This window comes from Lontra canadensis, unplaced genomic scaffold, assembly GCF_010015895.1.
Source record: "Lontra canadensis isolate GAN:19392208 unplaced genomic scaffold, GSC_riverotter_1.0 scaffold68, whole genome shotgun sequence".
Classification (NCBI taxonomy): domain Eukaryota; kingdom Metazoa; phylum Chordata; class Mammalia; order Carnivora; family Mustelidae; genus Lontra; species Lontra canadensis.
The window spans coordinates 10,072,902-10,095,314 of NW_022631062.1; the positions used below are offsets into that span (position 1 = coordinate 10,072,902).

A 22,413-nucleotide genomic window follows, 5' to 3' on the forward strand; every position below is an offset into this window, starting at 1 on the left:
AGATAGATGGATGGATGTAAGCATTGCCTCTATCATAGGACTCTTTCTCATGTACTTGTACCCTTTATTACAGTCCTATTTTGTGCATGAAAATGGGGGTAAGTGTGCAAGGACAAGGAGAGATGTGAGAATTACTGTGAAAAAGACAAGCATGTCATCACGCAAAAACACAGCTTCACCCAGGGCTCCATAATTTCTGGAGCTACAAGCAAGGAGCTCAGCCTTGGAAAGGAGGTCATCCTTCAAGAACATTCTAATCTTGGGATCTTCCAAGCCCTCCCCCTGCAGAGCAATCTCTGCAAACAGACCCTTCTCCTTGGGGATCGTGTTTTGCCTTTAAGGCAATTCTGCAGTCTCTGTGTGATATCTGGGCTGCTGGTGAAGACTGGAAAATACAACTCCAGGAATTCACAAACGCCCCATAGACACACAGTCTCATGTCCCCTCAGAGCCCCCAAATGACTCAAAACCCAAAAATGCAGTGACCTGGTTTCAGGGCAGTGGAAAAGTAGGTTTCTTGAGAGGCGCTAAACCCAGGCGGTGTACAGAGCACTTGAGGGATTTGTTCCTTCAGCTACAAAAGAACCAGCAACGCCCAGGGGAAGGAGCGAAAAGCTCTATGTCTGGGTCCAGAACCTCCGTGTGCCACCAACCCTGCAGGACCTTGGCTTCTCTTAGCTGACACTGGGGAAAAAACAACCAGAGGCCAGCTGCCTTCCTTCATCACCAGCGTCCTTCCGCAGACCTGCCTTGGAGCAACAGGAAATCCCAACCGAAACAGCGTCTACCCGCCTTCCTTTGATTTCTGAAATTTGCAAAGAATTTTTGAAGCCATGAGCTCTTAAGACAGTTATCCACCAAGCACGAGCCTCAAATCCCAACTCGGACATGCGCGGGCCACAGAGAGCAAAAAATAAAAAAAACAAAAACAAAACGAACGCATGAGGGGCTTGGAAGATGGATCCTTGGATAGGATTTTGCCCCTGGGGAGCCTTCAGAAAACTCTAATTCAGGAAAGTCTTTCGAAGGGGTCAGGTTTGCATCTTGTGCTGCCTGAAACGTGCGTCTTGCCCCCTGAGGAAGGAAGGTGCTCCCTCGTGAACAGAAAACAAACAAATAAACAAATATGGCCTAAAACCCAGAAGTTCCCAAATAGAGTTATAGGGCTAGGGAGGGGCCAAGCCATTTGCGTAGGACGGTGCTTGATGATAGAAGCAGAGGTGTGTTCTGTTCCCCTTTTTTAAAAATTTCTGAGGCAGGGGCCAGTGATGGGGAGGTAGGGAAGCCACGAAATTTAAGGACTGTCCAAGAGGCATTTTTGAAGGCAACGGCTTTCCCACTTTGGCGCACAGCCAGCCAATACCCCTCTGAGTTGAACAAAGGTCGGAAAGATTTCCACCTCCTCGGGCATGAATGAGTCAGTGTTCTCAGCGTGAGTCCTCCCGGCTCCTTCTGGCTCGGTTCCATCGTATAATGAAGAACAGAAGTTCTTCTGTAGAAACCGGGGACTACAGTAGCACCCGGACACCGGCGACTGCCCCGTCCGTTCTCTCTGGACAACCAAACTTGTTTCTGCCACCTCCCGGCTGTGGCTTTGAAGAGTGAATCAGTTACGGACGCACATGCGTGCAGTGACCCAGCAGCCCTGGGGCCTCACGGACTGTGAGTGCCACCGGCCCGGCAAGGAGAGGCCGCTCCCTGATGTGCGCAACCAGCCCTTCGCCTCCAACCTGCAACCTCCAGCCATTCAGGTAAGCGGCTCTCCTGGGGCTCCTGGCAGGGTGGTCCGTGCCTGTCCATGGGATGCTGGGCAGCTGCGCCAGAAGCACGCCGTGTTGCAGGACACACCGTGTCCTCAGAGGCAGTCTCTGGCAATCCTGCAGAAGCGATTTTGCAAAAAGGAAAAAAAAAAGAAAAGAAAAGAAAGAAAAGCAAAAACATCAGGGACACATTTCCAACCCCCTCTTCCCTGGGGTGATTTCAAAAAGCAATGCAGATCGGAATGAACTGGAAACATAATCCGGAGCCTGGGGAAATGGAACGATCCTAGATTCCTACAGGTCTCAGAGTGTGGGGAGTGGCTGTGGGAGGAATCCTGGAGATGGGAAACTCAGCTAGATTCCAGAACGGGGCTCAGGCAGAGTGGCAAAGGCAGGCGTGTTGCCCTGGGGCTAGAGAACAGCCAGGAAGCAGGAGTGCACTCTCGTCCCCGCCTGGAAGACGGTCAAAGCCTACATTACGCCGGGCACCCTGTTTTCCCTTTTTTTTAAAAACTGGGGTCCCACTGACCGCAAACCTTGTATTAGTTTGACGGATACAGCTTGTGCATTTGAGACACGCCAAAACTGCTTTGCGATTACGACACAGTTCCCAGCGAATTTCTCCAGGACGTCACATATTTACCATTCCTTTTTTTTTTTTTTTTTTTGCTTTAAGAAACATAAAGATCTGGTCTAGGGGCCACGTTGAGCGCTGTCGGCTATGAGCGCTATGTTGTGCATTGGATTGCCAGAACGTACCCCTCTTCTGGTTACAGGGTAGTCCCTTAAGCCTCACCTCTCCAAACCCCTCCAGCCCAGACCCCTGGAAGCCATCGCGCCACTCTCTGCTTTCACTCCACCGTGTTTTCTTAAAGTTTTCTCTGCTAACAGGATGCCAATGTGAAGAAAAAAGTAGGCAGCATTCCATAAACTGCTGAGTTCATTTCCAAATATATATACACACACACTTCCTTTATGTAGCTAAATATACAGAACATATCATTTAGAAGCTACACCCATATTTGGGGTAAGGAAACCTCATAGGGGTTTTCAATTACCGTTGACTCTCAGACCTACACTGTCAACGATAACCACTTGTGACAGCTACAACCAGCCACCTTCCCCCAGAAAAGTCAGAAGCATCCCCTCATAGGCTTTTTCTGGCCAAAACCCCAAATTTTACATATCTACAGATAAAATGCCTGTCCCAGCTGCCCATAACGACCATGTCTACTTTATACGCTAGTGTATATTTTATATTTTTAAATATTGCAGACACATTATGTATTACCATGTAATAATGTGTATTTCCTGTATATGTGTATCACCATATGATGTATAATGTGTTATTTAATTTATACGTACACGTAAATAAAAATATTTATACAGACCCCCTGAGACATCATGATTTAAGATCTGTAGCCCAAAGCTGTAAGCTGGACCAAATTAAGAGTGGGTTGCATGAGGATACTATGAAAAGAAAACATTTCCAGCTTCCATCCTCTGCTTGTTCTGAGAAACGTTGCTCAAAACCATCTACCTGTAAAAGCAAGTCAGGTAGACAGAATCCCCAACATCCTAGTTCTGCATCAGGAGAGGGAAGTGGTTTCACCAACAATGCACACTCTAGGAGCTTCGAGCTCTAGGACCTTCTGGAAAAGGCAAAGTTATGGAGACACTGAAAGATCAGTGGTTGCTGGGGTTTGGGGCCAAGGAGGGATGAACAGGGGCAGCACTGGGGGTTTTAGGGCTATGAAACCATTCTGTAGGACACAATAATGGTGGGTCCATCTCATTATACATTTGTCCAAACCCATAGAATGGGCACCACCAAGAGGAAACCCTAATGTAAGCTAAATAGTTTGGAAGCTACAGAAAGCACATAGCTACTGTCCCAAAGGGTGACATCATTCACCCTCCAGAAGCAAACCAAGATGTGCACGGAGGTCAGTGGCTCACACCTCAGGAAAATCCTTCCTGGAAGTGAAGCAAATAAACAGCCATGGTTGGGTGCTAGATATGGCCCAGTGGTGGAACCCATCAGGTTTTATCACACGTGGAAACGTCCCTATGCTGGATGTGCAGTCTACATACAGCCCACAAAGGAACCTAGCCCATGAGGTCTATCTCTGCACAAGCTCTGCCCTGTCCCTGCTACACATAACAGCCTTCTGGTTGACCACAGGCTCATTGCCTTGTCCTCAAGGTGAAACAAATACTGTGTGCAAAAGTGTGAGAAATCACCTGAGATGGCTAGGAAGTTTGGAAAGAACCCCGTACCACCTGTGGCCAAAGACTGACGTCCACAGAATATGAAGGAGGCAGAAAGTTCAGGCTGCACTTGAAGGACACAGAGTCCATTGGCCTCTCTCAGGAACAGCTTACATGGGGCAAGGTGATGCTCATGGGAGGGCTGGATGCCTCCCAGGCAGAAGCATCCCCCAACATGGAAGCCAACATCGCTTCAAACAACTCATGAGTAGGTCTTCAAGGTCACTGCAAGGGCCGAGCTGATCAAGGTCATTGACCCACAGAAATCCAAAGTTGGCTTTCCCCTAATGTCTGAGCCAGGGGTTGGCGGGTGGGATGGGGACTTCGTATTTAATGGGGACAGACTTTCAGTTGGGACAGATGAGATCATGTGGTGAAAAAAAAAAACCCAAATCCATATTGTCCAGCCTTTGAAATTCATACATTCTACATTCTTAACATGGTGTTCATCATCTTAAAAGCCTTTTTAATGGGGAAGGCCATTCTTTTTATGAGAGTTTTTGGTCATTGTTTTAAGGTTTCGTTGATATCATCGGAGAAAATCAAAGTCTCCCTTTCGCTAAATACTTAGTATTTTATGCATGGAATGAGTGCATGTCTGCTGCCTTTGTTATGACAGACCTCCTTTATTCCTTCCAGGCAATAAAAGTTAGGAGAGAACATGTTACCTCGGGACCACTATTGGTAAGACAGGATTACATGCGATGCTTGATTTTCTGTTTCTGCTTCTACATTTCTTTTTGTCCCTTTGTCAGGATGCATGGACAAAGTGGTCTTGTTCACCTAATCATTGATGGTGCATGTGGGCCAGTGATCGTGGGACTCGGGATTCCTATCAGTGATCCACACCTCCCATCCAGGAGCTTCTGCAGGAAGTCTGTTTCCCTATTCCCAAACCCAGTTGTCTGGTTTTCCAGGGAGTCCATATTGCAGATCTTTGGCAACTCAGATCTCATCTTTACTCCATGGCACTGGGGATGGCAGCACTCTTGCCCTGCTGTGTATGCATGAGCCCAAGGTGGCTTCCATGTAAAGAGAGAGGAGGGGCTCCATGAATGCCATGGTTATGGGTTTATGATAGTGATGGTGGTGGGAATGCCCCCAAGCTCCATGGCAATTCTTTCTCCAAATGTGCCACCACCAAGTGTCTCTGCTCTGGGCTGAAACCTCAAAAGACCCACTTCCCATCATGAAAAAATTCATGCTAGAATATATGGAGACTTTTAATAGACTCAGAATTAACAGCTGGTATTGGTAAGCCCTTGCCCTGACTTTTCTTCTCTGTCTTGCTCTGGTCAGTGGTCCAACTGCCTACCAAGCGCCAGATACCCAAGTTCAACACGGTTGACTTATTTAAGGAAAAATGAAGAGGCAAAGGGGAAGGAGCTGTAGCTATTCTAGGGACCTGATCCATGCCTAATAAGAAACCAAATAAGGTTTTTTCTTAATCATGGGTGTGATGACCTAACAACAGACTCCAGGGCTTAAAATGCCAAAAAATGTTGACAGTTGAAATAAAACCATCAAGAGTATGAGTTGTCTTCAACTAAGAAAAAGTCAAATGCCCAAGAATGTACTTAACTATTCTACAATGTGATGCTAATATCAAAGTCCCCTAAAATGTGGACTTGACTAAAAAAGTCCTACCTACGGAAGTCACATACAAGACATGGGATAGCAGAGTTAAGCGTTCATTGGCACCTTGTCTTTCAGGAACTGGCTGGCTGTGACGGTCGGCATGCTTCTAGGAGTGAGGCCTTCAGCTTGCAGGGATTTATCTGGTGGGCGTCCAAACATCCTTCTTCTGATGGCAGATGATTTTGGCATTGGTGACATTGGCTGCTATGGCAACAAGAGCATCAGGCAAGGATTCTGAGAGTCGTTCATCTGGGACCCCAATGAAGACACCACTGACCATGGATCTAACTCTCCATATGTGCTATCCAAACTTTGATGGGACTCTGCACACACTTCCTTCCATGGCCCCTAACCCTTCCTTCTTCCCACTCCAGTGCTAACCCCAGCTCACATTCATCCTACCTGTGACTCATCACTTCACTTTTAGACGTGTTTTCACCAGCACGGTCCAAGATGGACAGTGTTTAAAAATCGTTGGTGTTGCGTCAGAGTCAATGACCCGAGTTTCCTCATGCTCCACTTCCATCCATCAGCCCAACTCCATCCATTCATGCATGACTTCAGCGCTCCCTGCTGAAAAGCTCTGCTTCTGACGGACAAATCCATGTCCCTATCACCACCAGATATGACATGTTTATCTGTCATTGCTGACCCATCTCTCTAAGAAGGAGCTCACCCCATAGCCTCGATCACAATCTAATTGTCCTTGGAGACCCAGCTTGGGCAACACCAAGAACCTGCCTCTGAATCCCACCCCCACTACAATATGTTGATGCTGAGAAATACAATCTTCATGAGTTCCATTAAAGAAGGCACCCCAGATTCTCGGTTCTGGATTTCCCATTATGCCCATCTCTGTACCAGCAGCATGTTGCAGAAACTTAGTAAACAATATTGAACTGAGTTTATGTTACTTCAATGGTACAGATGACATTTGAAGTTCTTGCTACTGCCTTTTGGTCATTCCCAAGAACACCTTGATGGGTTAAAGGATGATGGGCTGATTTTCTTTCTTTTTGGAAATTTAAATTCAGTTAATTAGCATATAATGCATTATTGGTTTCTGAGGCAGAGCTCAGTGATTCATCAGTCTTATATAATACCCAGTGCTCATCACATCATGTGCCCTCCTTAATGCCCATCACCCAGTTACCCCATCTTCCCACCACCTTTCCAGCAACCCTGTTTGTTTCCTATACTTAAGTGTGTCTTATGGTTTGTCTTCTGTTCTTATTTCATCTTGTTTTATTTTTTCCTTCCTTTTCCTCTGATCCTCTGTTTTATTTCTTAAATTCCATATATGAGTGAGATCATATAATAGTTGTCTTTCTCTCATTGACTTATCTGGCTTAGCATAATACCCTCTAGTTCCATCCACATCATTGCAAATGGCAAGATTTCATTCTCTGTGATGGCTGAGTCATATTCCACTGTATATATATAGACCATATCTTCTTTATCCATTCATCTATTGGTGGACATCTGAGCTCTTTCCATAGCTTGGCTATTGTGGACATTGATGAGATGAATTTCTATTAAATATGTCGATATGCTTGTAGGAGACCATACGTGTTTGTTTGTTAGGAAATAACACTGTTCATGCTTCCCTCTGTAGGACTCCAAATATTGACCGCCTCGCAGAGGACGGTGTGATGCTTACCCAGCACGTGGCAGCTGCATCAGTGTGCACCCCAAGCAGGGCTGCTTTCCTAACGGGCAGATACCCTCTCCGATCAGGTTTGTCCTCTCTCACGTCTAACCGTGGTTCTGGAGAAGAACATGATCCCTATATTAGAGATACTAAAGCATGGGTCCACTGCTATAGTGGGGAGAAAATAATGTAACCCCTCCATCTTTCTACCAGATTAGACCCCGTAAGAGCCATAGAGCCCTGCGGGTAATGAGGTGACACAGGCAGAGGGATTGAGTAGGGATTGGAGCAAAAGTTTGAAGTCTGTGTGATGTCTTTGGCATCCTTCTGCCCTTTGGCCCTAAAGATAAGGAACCTCCATATCAAGGGTTATCTCCTTTAGTTAAAGCCAACTAATTGTAGACGTTAACCATTTCTTTAAAAACCTTCACAGAAACACCTAAACTAGTGGACTAGTGTCTGAGTAACTGGGGACTAGTGTTCGAATAACTGTGGACTGGCCTGGCCATGTGACTCTCACAGACTCTCCTATATATGGGTCCCTGGCATCTACTCATGCCCCCAGGGAAGACAGAATTCTGGCTAACGTAAATTTATGTTCCACTACTCTCCCACTCAACCAGATGTATGCTCAAAGCTTTGGAAAATCTCAGAATGAATTCTCCAAGTTCCCAAACGATGATGGTTGAGATATGTTCAGTCTTGGAGCCAAGTAGATCTTCTCAGATCTTCCTAGTGAAGACTGAGCTGCATTCATAAAATCAGTCTAGGAGGTACAGAACATCTTTCAATTTAGTGGTTCTTGGCTGTATACTGCAGAGCTTTAGAAAAATATTTAACCTATGTTTTTAAACACTTGAATAATTGAGTGAATTGAGTTGAATAAGAAATCAGGGTCAGTGTGAATTTTATCCATGCCTCCCTACTTTGTTAGCATACATGGATCATCTGGGGCATCTTGTAACCATTCCAAATCCCAAATTCCACCCCAACCAATTACAATCACAATCTCTGGGGAGGCACCTAATTGGCTCAGTTGGCTAAGCATCTGACTCTTGGTTTCAGCTCAGGTCACAGCCTCAGGGTCGTAAGATTGAGCTCCACGTCAGGCCCCACTTTCCATCTGGAGTCTGCGTGAGAGTCTCTCTTCCTCTCTCAACCCTCTGCCTTTCCCCCGGCCCACACTTTCTCTCCCTAAAATAATGAATGAATTAATTAATTAGTTAAAATCTTAAAATAAAATAAAATCACAAGCTCTGGATTGAAAACCAGGTCTCAGAATATTTTCAAGCTCCCCAAATGATTCCAAAGCCCAGACAAGATTTTCAAACTTGGATTATATCAAGAGTCTGGTGCAATTATAAAACCATTTTTAATTCTCTTTCCTTTTTTCACTTAATTCTCTTTGTGTTTATAACCTTCACATTACAGGACAACAGTTCTTCTTGCTAAGTTTCCAATTAATGTTTCACAGCATATTTTAAATGAAAAAAAATCATCATTATTATTGTCATTATCATTATTATTAACGTGCTGTTGTCTGATGGTAATGTTTCTTTGAAAATGGTTCCCCAAAGGTATGGTTTCCAGCAATGGTTATCGTGTTGTTCAGTGGACCGGAGCATCTGGAGGGCTCCCAACCAATGAGACAACTTTTGCAAAAATATTAAAAGACAGAGGATATGCCACTGGGCTAATAGGTATGTATATTTTTAAAGCATTAAGTACATTTCCTTTATATGGAGAGTGTAGTCAACCAAAAACCTTGGGAATGAAATGGTTTTGATGCAGTGGGATTGTCCACCAGGCAGAAAGCTCCACGAGTGCAGGAATGACCTGAGTACCCAGACTGCATTGTGTGAAGTAGATGCTGAAGATATATAAGTTTAATGAAACACCTGCCATTTCATAGTATTTGCTGATGCACCGTGATTTAAAAAAAAGGGGGGCGGAGAGACATTTTTTCCTAATGTCAACAAGTTGCCAACAATTTCCATAATGTTTTCCCTAAATTCTGCACAGAAATGAGACTGCAAGGCTTAGTACGTCCCTACTTCCATAAATAGCGTGCTTATCTTTCTAGATGTCAACAAACCATGTCATGTACAAAATGAAACACAATGAAGGATAGGAGTTTCTTGAGAGGGGACCAAGCTGTCATTGTTGCTATTATTTTATAGTGATAATGTTTATTAAACAGTGCCATTTACTGATCATGAACAGCAAGACTAGCTGATACGTGGAATATCCAATCCAATAGACTTATTATAATTTTTTTGAGATAGAAGTCTATTCTCATGGAACACTCCTTGGAAAATCTCATGAGGTTTTCTGGATGAGAGACGGCCATTTGGGGTGGTGGGAAGACACAAAGGTCTCTATCAACACTCTAATAGTGACAGGGGAGAAGATAAGCATCTGTGTTTGATTGAACTTGAAAGCTGTGCTCCATAGAACCTCTAACTTACCGTGACCCTGACTACCATTACAGTGGTTTAACAAAGAAAGGGACAATTCCAAAGTCAGGAAATTGTTTGCCAACACTGAGAACAGCAGATCATTTTCTAGAACAATGTGAGCCCTCTGTGCCTTCCTTACTGCTCTGACACAGACCTTTGCAAATTTAGCTACAGTAGACTGAATAACAGTCACCAAAGATATCATATCCTACACGCTGGAAGCTAAAAAAAATATTACCTTATATGGAGAAACGGTCTTTGTAGATGTGGTTAAATGAAGGATCTTGAGATGAGGAGATTTTCCTGGATTACCCAGGGAAGCTTTATATGCAAGATCAAGACTCCTTTTAAGACAGACATAGACATCAAAAAATGGGCAGAAGACATGAACAGACACATCTCCAAAGAAGACATACAAATGGCCAACAGACACATGACAAAATGTTCATCATCACTAGCCATCAGGGAGATTCATATCAAAACCACATTGAGATACCACCTTATACCAGTTAGAATGGCCAAAATCAACGAGACAGACAGGAAACAACGTGTGTTGGAGGGGATGTGGAGAAAGGGGAACCCTCTTACACTGTTGGTGGGAATGTAAGTTGGTGCAGCCACGTTGGAAAACAGTGTGGAGATTCTTGAAATTAAAAATAGAGCTTCCCTATGACCCTGCCATTGCATGACTGGGTATTTACCCCAAAGATACAGATGTAGTGAAAAGAAGGGCCATCTGTACCCCCAATGTTTATAGCAGCAATGGCCACGGTCGCCAAACTGTGGAAAGAACCAAGATGCCCTTCAATGGATGAATGGATAAGGAAGATGTGGTCCATATACACTATGGAGTATTATGCCTCCATCAGAAAGGATGAATACCCAACTTTTGTAGCAACATGGACGGGACTGGAGGAGATTATGCTGAGTGAAATAAGTCAAGCAGAGACAGACAATTATCATATGGTTTCATTTACTTGTGGAACATAAGAAATAACATGGAGGACATGGGGAGATGGAGAGGAGAAGTGAGATGGAGGAATCAAAGGGGGAGATGAACCATGAGAGACTGTGGACTCTGAGAAACAAACTGAGGTTTTTGGAGCAAGGGGCGGGGGTTTAGGTGAGCCTGGTGGTGGGTTTTATGGAGGGCACGTATTGCATGGAACACTGGGTGTGGTGCATAAACAATAAATTTTGGAACACTGAAAATTAAATTAAATTAAAAAAGACAGACAGACATAGAGGGACATATGACATGGAAGGGGAGAAGGCAGTGTGGCCACAGAAGCAGAGTGGGAGGGATATGACCACAAGTTAAGGAACTTTTGGAACCCCCAGAAGTAGAAGAGGCAGGATAGATACTCCCCAGGAGCCTACAGAGGGAGCACAGTCCTGTCAAACCTTGATCCTGGGCTTCTAGCTTCAGAACTATGGGAACATAAATTCCTATTGTTTGAAGAAACCACACTAATGGTAATTTGTTTCAGTAGCATAGGAAACAACGTACCACATAATGCTGCCACACATGCTCCTCATTGTTCTGTAACGGTGCTAAGCCAGGTTGTGGTTGAAACAGCCGTGAACACTACCCACGTCTTTGAACTTCCCCACCCTGTTCCTGCATGCGTCAGAACAGCTGGAAGAGGGCAAGCCTGCGATACCTCCTAACCAATGATGAGGCCGTTGTGACATGGGAATCTGCTTTGCCTTTCAGGAAAATGGCATCTGGGCCTCAACTGTGACTCTTCCAATGATCACTGCCACCACCCCATCAGCCACGGATTTGACCATTTCTATGGAATGCCGTTTTCCATGATGGGAGATTGCATCCACTGGGAACTGTCGGAGAAGCGTGCAGGCATGGAGCACAAACTCCACGTCTGCTTCCAAATCATGGCCTTTGCTGCCCTCACACTCACCACTGGGAAGCTCACCCATCTGACATCGGGCTCATGGACACCGGTCATCTGGTCGACCATTGCCGCCATCTTGCTCTTTGTGACCTCCTGTTTCATAGGGGTCCTGATTGTTCATGCAGACTGCTTTCTGATGAGAAACCACACCATCACGGAGCAGCCCATGCACTTTCAAAGGACGACGCCTCTTGTTCTTCAAGAGGTCTCATCCTTTGTCCAACGGTGAGCATTAAAGGGCTAGCTTCATCCTAGCACTCTGAGCCATGATGAAAATGCATCTCGAAAAGTCTTTCCACTTTCTTTCTGTAATGGAGATATGAATGGTGAAATCATTCTGGCTCAGGAAGATATTTTTGGTAAAATGTGTCAGAAATGGTGTTCCATTGAGCACAAGTTGATGGTGCCAATTAAAACAGGTGACAGGGCGGTTGAAGTTTGCTGTTGTTCCCTGATCCTTGGAGCCAGTCCCATTATGTAAGCACCCACTGGTCACCATGGACCATATTTAACTCACAAAACAAACTGAATTACCTGAAGATTTACAATAAATATAAATATTTTTAAAGCTCTATCATCAGAACTAAGTTGTCCTGTTGCTAACTCTATTGTAAATGTAAATTTGAATAACAAAGGCATTGACTATGTCAGAGCTAAGAGGGGCCGGATATAAAGCTACGTCACACAGAGCCAGTTCCATGCTCCCCAAGTGTTTCTCTAAAGAGGGGGACACCATAGAACCCCAATTCACCTGGTGGAGATGACGTTGTGATCATGTTCCAGAACATTCTTTTCATGGGCTTGCCTAACACGGGTCAGAAATGATACTGATAATTACTGTCGAAGACAGAGGAACAGATGAGGCACCACCTAGATGGGTGACAATCAAATTGAAATTAATAACCTAAAACTTGCCATTTTTAAAGTGTGTTTTAAAATAACCAAGGCATATCCTAAACTTTGTTGCTTGAGAGTAATTAAAAAGAAAACCAAATGTGAAATAATCACCTTATTCTGTATGCTAAGGTTCTAAATGGGAACATATACTGAACTAATTGAAATAAACGTCAGATCAGACAGTTGCCTGGGGTTCCATCTTACGTTCATTTGCCAGAAGTATGAAGAGTTATAAATTCATAAAATTAAGGGGGAAAAAACGTGTATAGTATCAGTGTGAATTTTTCAACAGACTTTAGAAGGGTAAAGTCATCACATTAAAGAGTAGCAGATATCCTTGTTGAAGGAAGTGACAAACTAGATCTCTACTTTGTGTCTCTAGGACCTCGATCTATCCTTAAGTAAAAATAACTCCAGTTACTTATTTTCAGGAACAAGCACAGACCTTTCCTCCTCTTTGTCTCCTTTCTACACGTGCACACCCCTCTGATCACTACGGAGATGTTCCGTGGGAAGAGCGTGCACGGGCTGTACGGGGATAACACAGAAGAGATGGACTGGATGCTGGGTAAGTGCCTTTTCCCAGTGAAAATGGGACGGGTGCCCCTCCCGAAACAGCAGGAGGAAAGGACATACAGAATGAGATGAGATTAACTGTGTTTGCTTTCTTTCTGCTCATCACACTGTCTTAGGTGGGTTGATTTCTTATTTTTCCCCAAGAGAACATAGATTAAAATCCCCAGGGGTAGGATTATCTTGCTTTGTCTCCCTGTGCATCCCCTGGGTTTGGAATGATGCCTGGTATGACACAGAGTGCACATTTCTTCAGTGGGTACCTTGGATGTAAACACAGTGACTCCCTTGAGGCTCAAGCAAGGACTTGGATGACCTTGGGTTGACATGCTGGTGGACATAGAGGGCTAGGAGCTGCAACATAATGGGAATCAGAGATTTTAGGAGAAAACATGATTTTAATAATCCATTGAAAACATGACCTTGGAGGAAATTGTGGGCAAAAATGCTGGAGGTTGGAAGATAGGTAGGCAAAGATTGATGTCACAATATGTCCCCAGTGCAGCTTCAGGACAGACTGACTCATCATTGCCATTATTGTCCTTGTGTGGAAAAGATTAAGAATCACTGGAAAATACAGCTATTTTATGTGATGTCAAATATGGTGTGTTTAAAATAGAATTCACCATGCCACAACTTGAGGGAAAATCTTTTAAATGAAAGACCTACAGATATATGTAATCCGATACATACTGAATGATAAAGTCTGAAATTCTACAGTACAGAGTTAAGAACCCCCTAAGTCCATCATATAAGGAATTCTTAAGACCTAGGTCAAGAATCTTCTCTATGGTTTCAGTGTCTCTGTGCTCCTTGATTGAGACTGATGGCTCTTGATTGAGTTTCAAACTCAGTCAAGACACAATGTGACAACTTTTTTAAATGAAAATCATGGTCCAGGTGTAGATAGGTGGAGGACAGGGGATTTTTAGGAAAGAGAAACTATTTTGTCTGGTACTATAACACTAGATACATGGTATTATGCATTTATCAAAACCCTTAGAATGTACAACACCAAGATCGAACCACCATAGAAACTATAGACTTTAGTTAATAAGAGTTTATCGGTATTGGCTCATAGATGACATTATGACTCAGCTTACTATAAAACCGAAAGCTGTTTAAAAAAAAATAAAATCTATTAATTGAAGGAGGGGGATTTCCTAGAACCACAGATTTTAAGTCTTCAGCAACTGAAGACAAAGAAATGGCTTAACTACAGGTGGAACAAAGAAAGAGAAAAATAATAGGGACATGGCTAATTTCAAGCTAAGGGGATGGAAAATGGTCTTCATTGTGCTCAGTCAAACCCAAGAAAATGCAGTGTCACCAGACTGGAGAAAAAAGCAAGAACCAACTCAAGAGACATACTGTTTAAATATAAAGACACAGATAAGGTAGAAGTAAAACCTACCCAGTAACAGGATCTACTTGAGACCATAGTCAACTTTCACAACACCAGGGCCTCATGAAAAAGTAGATTCTAAGTTCTGTCTCCTGTTGGAAATAAAATAATATGATTCTTCCCATCCAAGTTAAAAAAAAAAAAAATCTCATAGACATGGTGTTGCGTCAACCATAAGATTTCCCTTTGAGGTGATTATAAGTGACTTGGAGCCATAGTTGTAAGCCACTCTTCACGGGTGGACATACATCGCCAATGCCATTGTCAGCCTTGTTCCTAGACCCTCTTGATCTCTCCTTTTTTCCCCCTCTTTCCCTTTGTTTATTCGAAATATGGTTGACTCTATACTCTTTTTTCTTTTTTGCCTCCTTTCTAAGCTTTTGCTATTTTTTCCTATGTAGTCTATACTCTGTAGCTTGCGTAAAAGTTTTTAGAAACAGAATGGGGTATATCTAAGGGTGTATATGCATCTTGAGTCAGTGATATTTGGGATAGCATGATTTTATTGCTACCCACTGCCATTATATGTGAATACTCAAGGCTCGTTCTCATGGAAATATCCAAAATGTTGAGACATACAACTGAACAGTTTGGTTTAAGATAGTCTCCATTTTGACCTGCTCAAATGCACATATTCTTTGCAGGGAAGATCCTTGATACTTTGGATATGGAAGGTTTGACCAATAGCACTCTTGTTTATTTTACGTCGGATCATGGGGGATCTTTAGAGGCTCAACTCAGAAACAACCAATATGGCGGCTGGAATGGAATCTACAAAGGTAGAGAGACGATGGGCTTCTTGTTCATGGTCTCTATCCCTACCCTTCAGTTCCCAACCCTTCCCATGGAATGGGGCCATCCACCTCAAGAGAGTCACCACGGAATATTGTTTTTCTGTTAGAGGTGGAAATTATAATTTGTGATTTTTTTTTTCTTTTGCCCAATGCCGTGGTTTTTGGTCTATTCACAGAATTGTGCAACCATCACCACCACTTAATGGCAGAACATGGTCATCCCCTCAAAAAGAGCCTCAGCACATATTTGCAATCATTCTCTGGTTCCCTCTGTGCCCAACCCCTGACAACCACCAGCTGAGTTCAGTCTCTGTATATTTCCCTAGTGTAACCGTTCCATGGAATCATGCAGTTATGTGGTCTTTGGCCCCTGGCTTGCATTCACCGAGCATGAAGTTTTCTACATTCATTCACATTATGCCAAGTGTTGGTGTTTCATTCCTTTTCATGGCTGAGTAATCTTCCATTGTCTGGATGGACCACACTTTGGTCATCCATTCAAGTGATGGACTCAGGATTTATGCAATGCATCCAAGGACCGTGGTGGCCACATCATATTCAAACTGGAATTTTACCAACTACAGACACATCCTTATTGGGTGTACCCAAAAGATGGCTAAGCACACTGCAAAAAAAAAAAAAAATGGCACAATCACATTCTTTTCTGTTCATGTTTACACACAGGTGGCAAAGGGATGGGGGGCTGGGAAGGTGGGATCCGCGTCCCAGGGATCTTCCGGTGGCCTGGGGTGCTGCCGGCCGGCCGAGTGATCCACGAGCCCACCAGCCTGATGGATGTTTTCCCCACCGTGGCCCAGCTGGGGGGCGGTGAGGTGCCCCAGGACAGGTACAGTACAGCTCAAGGAAACCCAAGCAAGTCAGTTTTGCATACAGACAAACATGTATGTGAAATGTCATTGTCACTTTTGAATTGCGTAACACGTCCATGAAATGAGTCTCTGGGAAAACACTCTATCTAGGCTCCCTACTATTAGCCACCAAGATCAGCCACCTGCTTCATTTCATATAGAGAATGCCCATTTTCCTTCTCCTGATTCTTGAGTGGAGGCATTTTACTATGGTGGTCACTGAAAAATCTAACAGTTCGTCACAGGAAATTCCTTTTCGTGGTAGAGATTTTGCATAGATTTCAATTTTCCTCTGTCTTAAAAATTACAGAAAACTTGAGGGAAAATAGAAAATAAAATTATTTCAGAATCTGATAGTGAATTATGTATACAATCATTTAATCATAATTGTCCAATCATAGGATAATAAATGATTCTCATAGTTATAATTGTATGATACATATCATCTATCTAGATATGTAGATTAAGATATATGATTTAGATATATTTTCCACGTTATATATATTATTTATACAAATACATACATTTTTAGAAATTTTTGTGCATAGACAACAAAATTTAATGACTTCATGTTATTTTCTTTCAACCATCCCCTTATATGTGGACATTAGCCTTGCTTTAAAAAAAAAAATACTGTCTGGTCACTTTATTGCCAGTTATAATTGTCTCCTAAACAAGAATCCTTTAGAAAGTGAATTCCTGAGCAAAGATTATGACCGTTTTTTAGGTAAATCTCTTGATTATATTTTGTCAAACTTTTCCTTAGGAATCACCAGCAGTCATATGTGAGGTACCCATTTTAAAACATAACAGAACTAAAATCAATGTCAACTCTGTACATGTAATTTATATATAAATTATTCATATGTGTCTATACAAGTATACATCTATGTGTGTGTTAAAATTTTCACTATTTTATCCTTAGAGAGGTTGAATATTTCATACCTTGTTGTCTCTTTTCTTGCACTGAATATCATATCTCTGGTGGATTATTTTTCCTAATTGGGTGCTAATTTTTAAATTAATTTATATCACTTGCTTTAAAAATTAAATTTGTCTGACATGTATATTGCGAATGTGTTGTTGCATGAGAAGGTAAAATAAATATGGCCATATAGTGTCTGATATAGGTACACACACAGACACATAATCATATACATGTGTCTATGTGTAAATGAATACATTTTTGGAGGTGTAATTATATTGATACATATATATATATATATATATATATATGTTGTAGATAGATTCTTTTGTTTCATTTTTCATGGTAACTAGTAACTCTAAGTAAAATCTCCTTGAGGTTTTGAATTCTCTACCTTGACAAAGAACATTAGTCAAATTAGAGAAAAAGATCCCCTTTTTATGGCTTTTCGAAGTTCATGGTATCTGTAAAAATCTATCCTTGGTATTGATGATTTTCATCTGGACACAAAGGTTTCTGAAAATTGACCAGGTCCCTGGGGCATAAAAATGCCCGTGGCAGCCCCTGCAAATCACATTGCTTGATATAGGTTTTCTCCTAAAAAGGATGGAGGAAATGGAAGTGGAATCTCAAGAAACCTCCATCCTGAATGGGCATGGAGCTCCATCTTGCAAACTGAAGAAGACAGGGAAGGGGAGGAGGAGGAAGACGAGGAAGGCAGGGATGGAGGAGGGGAGGAGAGGCAGGGCACTCTGCAGACAAGGAAATGGTACCATGTTGATTTAAGAATACAGCATATGAAGTCATGGCTTAGAGCCCAATAAAGTATAAAACCAAAAAGGCATTTCACTGAATCTTCAGCTTATTCTTGCATTGGTAATAAGGTTGGGTAAATAATAACTTCAGTTGAGCCTGTGGGATCCTGGGTGATCTTTTAGCCAAAGATGATGTTTGTAGACCAATAATGGAGATGCCTCTTGCAATGCTTCCCTAAGCTTGCGAAGGCTCAAGCATGCCTTCCGTGCACCCCTGCAGCAATCCTGAGTCCCTGTGCTCCTGTCTGCAGGGTGATCGATGGCCGGGACCTGCTGCCCTTGCTGCTGGGGACAGCACAGCACTCTGACCACGAGTTCCTGATGCATTACTGTGAGAATTTCCTGCACGCAGTCCGTTGGCACCAACGGGACAGTGAGTACTCTGGGAACCAAGTCACATCCTGGCTTCTGTTCCCGTGGCTTTGCTTCACAACTGGCCCTTTTCTCCCTTTCTGGGCAGTATTTTCCCCGGACACCAGCAACATCTTTCCTGATGCAAGCAGTCATTTACCTTATCACCATATTATGATTGTTTATGGGGTTTTCATATGGCTCTCCTGCACACAAGTGTTGTGGTCTGCCTCTTGCCCTCAAAGGCCCTTCTCTTCATCTACATCAGTTTCCACCTGTCTCAACCACCTCAACTCAACAACACGGTTTCACCCTTGTCATAACCATAACTTTGTGGTATAAGCCGCCATGACCATACCGTAGAATTTTTGCATTTTGAAATTTCCTGGGCTATTTTGGCCCAACTGGCCTTTTAAAAGAACTGTAAGATCATTTGCAAGATTATTTTTTAATCCCATGGGAATCTGAATTGCCTTGGCATCCCATGGATCCATACTGTTATCTTTACAGTATCAGATTTTCACAACTGAAACCTGTTATGTCCCTCCCCTTACTCTTTTTACTGAAAAAGTATGCATTTCATCAAGCATATTATTCCTGTCGCACGTAATGTCATTGTATTTTAATTCCTTTCATGTGTAGAAGGATCTACTGTTCATCTTACCCTAACTGGCATTCCCAGAAGTTTTCTGTTTTTAGGAATCATGTTTCTTTCAAAACCTCAGTTCTTGCATTGACTCGAGAACTATTATTTTTAAATTTTATACACAGTTAATTTCGGCTGCTACCTTTGTCTTCTGATAACAGAGTTTCACCTATTTGAGTGACTTTTCTTCATTTTTATTACCCTATTACTCTGATGTTTCCTGACATTTTCTCCTCTGTTGGATTTGCCCTATGAATTGATCAGATTAGTGACTTTGTGATTGCATAGGTTTTCTGATTCTTTTTTTTTTTTTTTTTTTTTTTTTCTCGCCAGTGTTTGGGAAGGGCTGTATTATCCTAGAGCTTTAACTCATCTTTCCATGCCTCGAAACCATTCTCTAAAAGTCTCTAACTGTCTGAATCAGGAGAGAAGGAATACTTCTTTGGATTCCCCTTATTTGAGGAAATTACCATAGTTTGTTTTTTTTTTTTTCCTTAAATGGCCCTCCCTTTTCACCCATTCTCTTCAATGTTATTGTAATCTGGCATGGCTTTTAGTGCTACATTTCATTTTTTTAAAAAGTATGTATTACCTATTTCCTTCCATTTTTTAGGGTTTCCTTAAAACCGTCATTCCATTTTACATCCCAATCTACACCCATGCATGCCTGAGAGCATTAATGGGTGTGTCCAGTGTTCCGATCTGTTCTTTTACACTGTGGCTACCCCATTATGGGCCTCTCATCTCTCAGTCATTGGGCAAATGCATCTATATTTCTTCAAGGGGAGCAGATGGGGAGTGTATTCCCAGTGCCCAAGCGTCTTCAAGGGCACCCGAACTGGCTTTTGCAGATCCACTGTTCATCCTACATGAATAATCCACTTAGCCCCCTGCTGAAAGCCATCCCAAGACCACCCACGGCACACACATCAGAACAAATGCCTCCAAATTCCTCCTTGTGGGATGACCTATCCCCTCCCCATCTCTGGGAACCCCCCTCAAATAGGGCTGGATCTCCACGTGACTGGCTCATTCTCCATGTTCAAATGCAATATTACCTTTTCAGCGAGGCTTTCTTGACCCAAACAAACCCCTCCACGGTGCACCCAACTTCCCTGCCAACACACGCACACTCACACATCCACCATCACCTTCCACCCTTTACAATTTTCTTGTTTCTGCGGGTTTACCACTGTCCGGCCTCTTTTGCCTCTCTAAGACTTGTCTGTCTTCTCCTTGTGCTCAACACGTTTGCTGAATTATCACAGCAGTGACTGACCTTGCTGGGCCCATAGGGCTGAACTTCATGGCTTCCTTCCCAGAGCCCAGGAGTAGCCCTGATCCTGACCCTTATCTGTCCCTGATTCCTGGTCTTTCTGCCCCTGGAGCTGCTCCTGGAGGAGGCAGGCCCACCAGAACCCTGCTCTCTATGCTCTGGTTACCCACGTGACTCCCCCAGACTCACTGCCCTGTGGGGGATACAAAGCATGGTTGTGGGGGCCTCCCTCCCAAAAGCAGGAAGCCGGGGAGGACAGGCAATGATGCTGGCATGACCCACCTCCGTGCAGGAGGCTGGTGCAGGAACCCCGATGGACCTCCCTTCCATTCTTTCCAAGTCCCTCCTGAGGCAGAGTGTGGTCTGGTGCCCTCCCGGAAGCTGGAGGTGGTTTGCTCTAGCTTGTTCCTCCCTTCCTCCGTCCTCTCCTCCTCTCTCCCTTCCTTTTCCTTTCGGTGCCAGCCTATCTGTGGGGGTGGGGTGAGCCTGGGAGCAAGCTTCAGGAGAACAGCTGTTGCCATGTTAAGCCTTTGAGCATCTTGCCTGGAACCACGCATGAGGAATTCACTCCTTTGCAAACAGCTTTACCGAGCTGTAGTTCAGTCTCAGCAGAAGGCCATGGAGTGGTGGCTTACAAACCACAGACTTATTTCTCCCAGTTCTGGGGGCTGGACAACCCAGACAGGCTTCTGCTGGCTGGTAGACTGCCCCCTTCTCACTGTGTCCTCACGTGGTGGAGAGACAAGGGACACAAGCTCTGTCCTGGCCCTTGTCAGGGCACTCATCCCATTCTTGAGGGCTCTGTCCTTGTGACCTGTTAATTCCCCAGAGCCTCCACTTCCTGATTCCATCCTTTTGGGGGTCTGGGCTGCATATATGAATTTTGGAGGGACACGATTTCAGCCCATGACGCTGTAAAATTCACTCTTTTAAAAGGTACAGCTCGGGGGCATGTGACATATTCACCATGTTGTGCTAACAGCACCTGTGTCTCCTACCAGAACATTCCACTCCCCCGAAGACACCCCGTCCCTGTTAGCACTCTCTCCACTCTCCTCCCCAGCCTTGGGCATCTAGTGGTGTTCTTTCTGGGTCTGTGGATTTCCCTGTTGCGGACATCTCTTACCAAGGGGATCCCACACTCTGTGTCCTTGGATATCTGGCTTCTCTCACGGAGCAGCGTGTTTTTGAGGTTTATGCACAAGGTAACAGATCTCAGAGCTTCATTTATTTTTATGGCTGATCGCATCCCATGGCGTGGATGGCCCCCATCTGCTCAACCATTCACTTCAGCTTCTCTCCAGCCATCATTCTGCTTCTCCACGTCAACCCCCTGAGATTCTCGTCCTTCCCTCAGGAGGAAGACTATGGAAAGTGCACTACACAACCCCAGTGTTCCACCCAAAGGGCGCCGGTGCCTGCTACGGGAGAGGGGTCTGCCCGTGCTCTGGAGACCAAGTGGCCCATCACGACCCACCTTTGCTCTTCGACCTGTCCAGAGACCCCTCCGAAGCCCATGTCCTCACCCCCGACACGGAGCCCTTGTTCCATCAGGTGTTGGACACGGTCGCACGGGCTGTGGAGGAGCATCGCCAGACGCTCAGCCCGGTTCCTCTGCAGCTGGACATGCAGGGCAACACCTGGAAACCGTGGCTCCAGCCCTGTTGTGGCCGGTTCCCCCTCTGCTGGTGTGACCGGGAAGGTGACCCAGAATTACTGCCTGCTGGGGAGCGCTAGCTCCCTCCCTCGTCCAGGTACTCCTTGGTCCAAATACAACTCCCTGTGAAGTTACGACGTCCCTTTATGTGGGTGGGACAGTTCTGCACCCCGAAACCCAAAAGGTATAAGGAAGACACAGCAGTGTGCCATCACCCTTAAGTCAACCAAACCACACTGGGCTTGTTAAGCCCCCTCGGACCCCCAACGAGTGAGGAGCAAAGCCCCTCCTGCTGTGGGGATCTCCATTCCCCAACCCCAGCCCCACCCAGAGGAGGCTGCTCTGTCCCCATCCAGACTCACAGTCCCAGGGGAAGATACTTCCGCACCAGAAGGGTTTGCTGACAAAGGCCAGGGGAGCACCAAACTTAGCCCAGAAAAGGTGTGACGGGGGCTAGTTTAAAGAGTTTAGATTTATTGACACTTTTCAAGCGATTATTCTCCGCAAACA

At 44.1% G+C, this 22,413-nt stretch overlaps 1 protein-coding gene across 1 annotated transcript; it reads left to right on the top strand.

Moving 5' to 3' along the window:
* Window positions 1–1,723: 1,723 nt before the first annotated feature.
* On the top strand, window positions 1,724–21,983 carry ARSL (arylsulfatase L). Its single transcript, XM_032880270.1, has 11 exons — window positions 1,724–1,751; window positions 4,671–4,715; window positions 5,745–5,894; window positions 7,285–7,406; window positions 8,898–9,020; window positions 11,497–11,920; window positions 13,024–13,160; window positions 15,215–15,349; window positions 16,049–16,211; window positions 18,225–18,346; window positions 21,604–21,983. Exons 2-11 carry the CDS (start codon window positions 4,693–4,695, stop codon window positions 21,981–21,983), a joined length of 1,779 nt encoding a protein of 592 aa, XP_032736161.1. The 5' UTR covers window positions 1,724–1,751; window positions 4,671–4,692.
* Window positions 21,984–22,413: the final 430 nt, after the last annotated feature.